Source organism: Myotis brandtii, unplaced genomic scaffold (assembly GCF_000412655.1).
Source record: "Myotis brandtii unplaced genomic scaffold, ASM41265v1 scaffold112, whole genome shotgun sequence".
Lineage (NCBI taxonomy): Eukaryota > Metazoa > Chordata > Mammalia > Chiroptera > Vespertilionidae > Myotis > Myotis brandtii.
In genome coordinates, this window is record NW_005353838.1 from 2,861,019 (window position 1) to 2,866,273 (window position 5,255).

Genomic DNA, 5,255 nt, shown 5'->3' on the forward strand with positions numbered 1-5,255 from the left:
ATGCAATTGCAATTAGGATCCCAACAGGGATTTTTTTAAAAAAAATTATAATTAGATATGTTCATGTTTGGGCAGGATGCAAAGGTGGTTTCTTTCCTGGGCCTTTGTCCAGGTGGATTAGAAGAATGAAGTCATGGTATAGGAAAAGTTGGAAATTTATTGGGAAACAAACACAGACTCCCACATGGGGAGGGGCTTCCAAAGGGGTAGCTCACTAAGTCCCTCTCTCCTAAGGTTTATAAAGGCTGCAATTCCTTGTGTCCTGATATCCTCTCTGATTGGTCACTATAGCAGCTTCAGAGCTCAAACCCCATGTGGGGTCCCCCTCTATTTCTCCCTCCTGTGGTAGAATTCTCTATTCCCTGTGAAAATCTGTTTTTCTCCTTCTCCCTATTCTTTTTCTACTCCCTGTGGCTTTCCCCTTATCTTCTGTGAATGGGTGTCTTCCTCTCCCTTTAGGCTGTGGCACCTTTGGTTCTTTGTGAATGAATGCCTTTTGGCAGCTCCCAGCCCCCCAGCTTTGCAGCCCTCCCCCATGGGCCCCCTTTATTTCTAGAACTCCCTAGACCTGCCTATTTTACCCCTAAAAACTCCTTTCAGTATGGAAGAATAAATGCCCAAGTTTAGCCAAATAAATTGTGAAAAGGAAAAAAATACTTGTCTAAAGAGAGAGCAGAAGCAAACTGCTAATATCTCTATAACTTAGGTAGTGAGTACAAAATGTATATCATTATTATTGTCTGTATCCTTACTTTATGAACATAAAAATGCATCATAACTGAAAATAAAAAGTTAAAAGACTGCATATGAGTTAGAAATATGTTCAACTGCATATTTAAAAAACTTAGAATGAGTAGCTTGAAAAAAAACCCTAACATTGTTCTCTCCCACATAAAAAAAGTTCCAAAGAAGAGAGTTCAGGGCTCATGTGGTGGCTTCCAGAGCCATCAGGGACCCAGGCTCTTTTTCTCTTTCTGCTGTATGATCTTAGCACCTGGCATCAATCCTCAAGACCACCTTATGGCATCAGTCATCATTTCTAAGTCCAATTGTCAGCAAAGAAAGGTAGGAACCTTCACTGAAACCCCATGCAAAACTTTTGCCCCTGCCTCAAGAAGTGTTCAGGCACATGGCTATACCTAAGGGCGATAGAGGTTGAGAAATGACCTTATTCCAGGGGTAGTTGCCCTGTTAAACATGTATCTATTTTCTTCTCATGAGACCTAGGTATGTTTTCTGGTGTTATGGGAAGAAAATGAAAGGCTTAGGGGAATTTAGTGAAAATGTTTAGTTAACAGGAGTAAACAACAACAACAAAAAACCAAAAAATTTTAAAATGCTCAATAAAATTTTCCCATTGTATATGTAAGGGAAGGAAGGAAGCCTTTTGGTAGCATATCAATCTTCGATGACAAATTATTTTTAGGAAAATAACAATGAGGAAGCTTGGTTGCCAAATGTGATTTTACTCTGTTGACTCTCAGAGGAGAATCATTTGTGTGTGAAAAAGCCTATATCTGAACCTCAGCACAGGTATGTTTTGCTTATTCTGCAGAGTTTTAAAATCTGTGAAGTGTTTGCTACAATTTAAAAAAATCACATTTCAGATTCCAGTCCTTATTTCAGCTTTTTTGGACCAACTGGATGATCTGGCCATCCTGGGCCGGAGCAATGTGGCAGCTGCCTCTGCAAGCTCACGGTCCCCACCCTGCTCCTTGCTCACCCAGGTGCCTGACCAGTGCCTGCAGGCACGAGATTGTGCAAACCTTGCTTTAGGAGTTAGCAATCAAGGGCTGTGCTCTCTGACCACTGTCCTTGTGTCCCAGATAGTTGGTTTGCTACTACTGCGTGTCCACGTCCTGCCATGGCTTTCTGTGCTAAATTTTAGGTCTCTTCCTCCTCTGTGGCCCTATGTCCTCTGTTTACCTCTCTGTTCGCACCATATACCAGGTGCTATTGTGCTGCCAAAAAGATTGCCCCGCCCTGAGTATTCATGTATGTGAACATGCATGATGTATATATATAGTAGGTGCTCCTGTGCTCTCTGACCACTGTCCTTGTGTCCCAGGTAGTTGGTTTGCTACTACTGCATGTCCACGTCCTGCCATGGCTTTCTGTGTTAAATTTTAGGTCTCTTCCTCCTCTGTGGCCCTATGTCCTCTGTTTACCTCTCTGTTCGCACCATATACCAGGTGCTACTGTGCTAACAGAAAGGTTGCCCCACCCTGTGTATTCGTATATGTGAACATGCATGATGTATATATATAGTAGGTGCTCAGTAAATGTGAGTTTGCTTCCCTTTTCCCTTCTCAACACAGTGCCCAGCTGCATGCTGGAGACCTTGAGTGCCGGAAGGGGCTGGGCTCTCTGTATGAGCCGAGTCACAGCACGCAAAGCTCGATCTACAAAAAATTTGCATACTCTTGTGTAAAATCTCATTTTGAAAAATGCAATTCACTAAAAATGCATCTCCCAGATGGAAACTGTGAGAAAGTGTGTTTGAAAACTGTTCCGTTCCTAATTCACCTACTCTGTGTGAGGAAAGCAGCAGAATCAGCTGACATTTACCCTCTCCATTTGGGCACTTAAAATCTATTGTCATCAAGGTCAACCTTTACAAATACAATTTTCAGAATGACATTGTGGAGTTCTAAACCCAATGACAAAAACTTTCAATTAGAATTCTTGAGTCTGAAGGCTAAATTGAGATATAAATAATTGTATAAAGGTTTGGTTCAATTGAAATGTTCAACTCATTATTATAACATTCTCATTACTACAATTGAATGAGATGTAGAGGGGATTAGGAAACATTTTTATTAACAAGTTATTCATTTGCATTTTTATATCTCAGCCAAGAAACACTCATTTTCATGGCTCAGGGTTTGTCAGGAGATCTAGAAATATTATTTTGGAATTTGTGAGACACAAAATGATTGACTACTCAACATGTTTCAGAATGTACCTTTAACCTTCCTGGGAACAACAGGGCAGTAGGAAGCCAGACTCCAAGGGCACCCCACTGCTGAACTATTTGCCTTTGGTCTAGGGGGAGAAGCAGATAGACAAGCAGATAGCTTTATTTTTTGAAAAGTTCTCCAGGACCTTTCATATCCAGGCAGAAGACACTTAGTCTTTATTTTAAGAACTCATCCAAAAGGTGTGCACCCCACAGCTGCACGGTCACCTTCAATGACAGTCATTGTCACAGCAGCACTCAGAGTTTAAAGGAGTTCTGTCTTTGGAAGTGTCCATAACCTTTCCGTGCATCTTTTCTTTCTCAGTATAATCAAGTGTACAAGAGCCTCAAGGAGTTTTCTCAAAATGGAGAGAATTTCTGCAAGCAGGTCACATCCATTCTTCAGCAAAGGTACGAAATGTGCATTTGCAATAACCAGCTCTTCCTCTTTAGTGGCTGGGAGTGATGGAACTGGAGGAGTGATTACAAGCTGTCCCACTTCCCGGAACACAGTGTTATATTTTGGTACTTGAGAGATTGGCTTCAAAAGTGATTCTTCTCTATTGCACATTTATCACTTGGGTACCATAAAAACCAGGAAACAGCAGGAGGTACTTCTGCTTGGGAAGATCCAGTCAAGTCTCTTCTGATGCCTAAGACTGAGTTTATCACCACCTGCTGGGGCCCACCATTTCCCCCCCCCCATGTATACACCATTGTTGTTTTCACACCAGTGGCAATTATTAATTGACATATGTCTCCCCTATGAGGAGGTTGAAGGAGTGGGGGCTATGTCCTACTCACCTTTGTATGCTGAGCTCTTACAGCCTGGCCTTTTGACTTTTTCAGTAAATGTCTGATGAATGATTAGAAAAATCATTCTAATCATCCATCCAAATGGATGAAAGAAAAGTCACCATTTTCAGTCCCATCTTTTTGTTGCTATTGTTGTTTTGTTAATCCTCACCTGAGGATATTTCTTCCATTGATTTTTAGAGAGAGTGAAAGGGAGGGAGGGAGAGAGAAGCATCAATGTGAGAGAGACACATTGATTGGTTGCCTCCCACACACACCCTGACCGGGGCTGGGGATCAAACCTGCAACCTAGGTACTACAACCCAGGTATGTGCCCTTGACCAGGAATCAAACCTGAGACTCTTCAGTGCTTGGACCAATGCTCTCCCACTAAGCCACACTGGCCAGGGCAGTATCATCTTCTTTTAATACTAGATGTGATCATGTTTAAAGCTGTTCACAGTGCTGAAATAAGCACAATTAACTCAGTCAAGAAGTTACAAACATTTCTGCTTAAAATTAGAGATCCCAAGGACTGAATTGGGCCATAAAGACATAGACCATTTTCCTACATCTAGAGCAGTGATGGTGAACCTATGACACGCGTGTCAGAGATGACACACAAACTCATTTTTTTGGTTGATTTTTCTTTGTTAAATGGCATTTAAATATATAAAATAAATATCAAAAATATAAGTCTTTGTTTTACTATGGTTGCAAATATCAAAAAATTTCTATATGTGACACGGCACCAGAGTTAAGTTAGGGTTTTTCAAAATGATGACAAGCCGAGCTCAAAAGATTCACCATCATTGCTCTAGATAGTTCTGTAATAAACAACTCTAAAGAGATCTTCAGGCTAGATTGTTTATTCTTTATAAGGTAACCCATTTCGGATTTAAATGATTGCATGTGTGTCATGAGAACAAAGACACAAGGGCCCAACTGCATCCTTCACTGATGGGTCAAGAACAAAGAAGAACATTAGCCTTATTGGGACCAAGGGAAGATACTGGCGAGGTCAAAAGGCTATTATAAAGATAATAACCAGGTTTATCGAACAAAGTTGAAAAGAAAAAATCTATAATAGTAAAAGTGTAACATGCTAATTAGACCAGACAGCCAAACATCCTTCTGGATGTCATTATGGACATCCTTCTGGACGAAGCCACAGGGGCGGGGGCAGAGGCGGAGGTGGTTAGGGGTGGTCAGGCAGGCAGGTGAGCAGTTAGGGGTGATCAGGCAGGCAGAGTGATTAGGGGTGATCAGGCAGGCAGGTTGAGGTAGTTAGGGGTGATCAGGCAGGCAGGCAGAGTGGTTAAGGGAGATCAGGCAGACAGGCAGAGGGGTTAGGGGCGATCAGGTAGGCAGGTGAGCGGTTAGGAGCCAGTGATCCCGGATTGCAAGAGGGATGTCCAACTGCCGGACATCCCCCAAGAGGCCCCAGATTGAGAGAGGGTGCAGGCCGAACTGAGGGACCCCCTCCCTCTCCCTCCCCATC

At 42.3% G+C, this 5,255-nt stretch overlaps 1 protein-coding gene across 3 annotated transcripts in view; it reads left to right on the top strand.

The window, feature by feature from the left end:
- The window catches only part of NOSTRIN (nitric oxide synthase trafficking), a 51,447-nt gene that overhangs the window by 4,548 nt on the left and 41,644 nt on the right, over positions 1-5,255 (top strand). For all 3 annotated transcript variants that reach the window (XM_005857538.2, XM_005857539.2, XM_005857535.2), the window contains exon 2: positions 3,285-3,370. In XM_005857538.2, the coding sequence (XP_005857600.1) occupies positions 3,285-3,370 (86 nt within the window). The remainder of the gene's footprint in view (positions 1-3,284; positions 3,371-5,255) is intronic.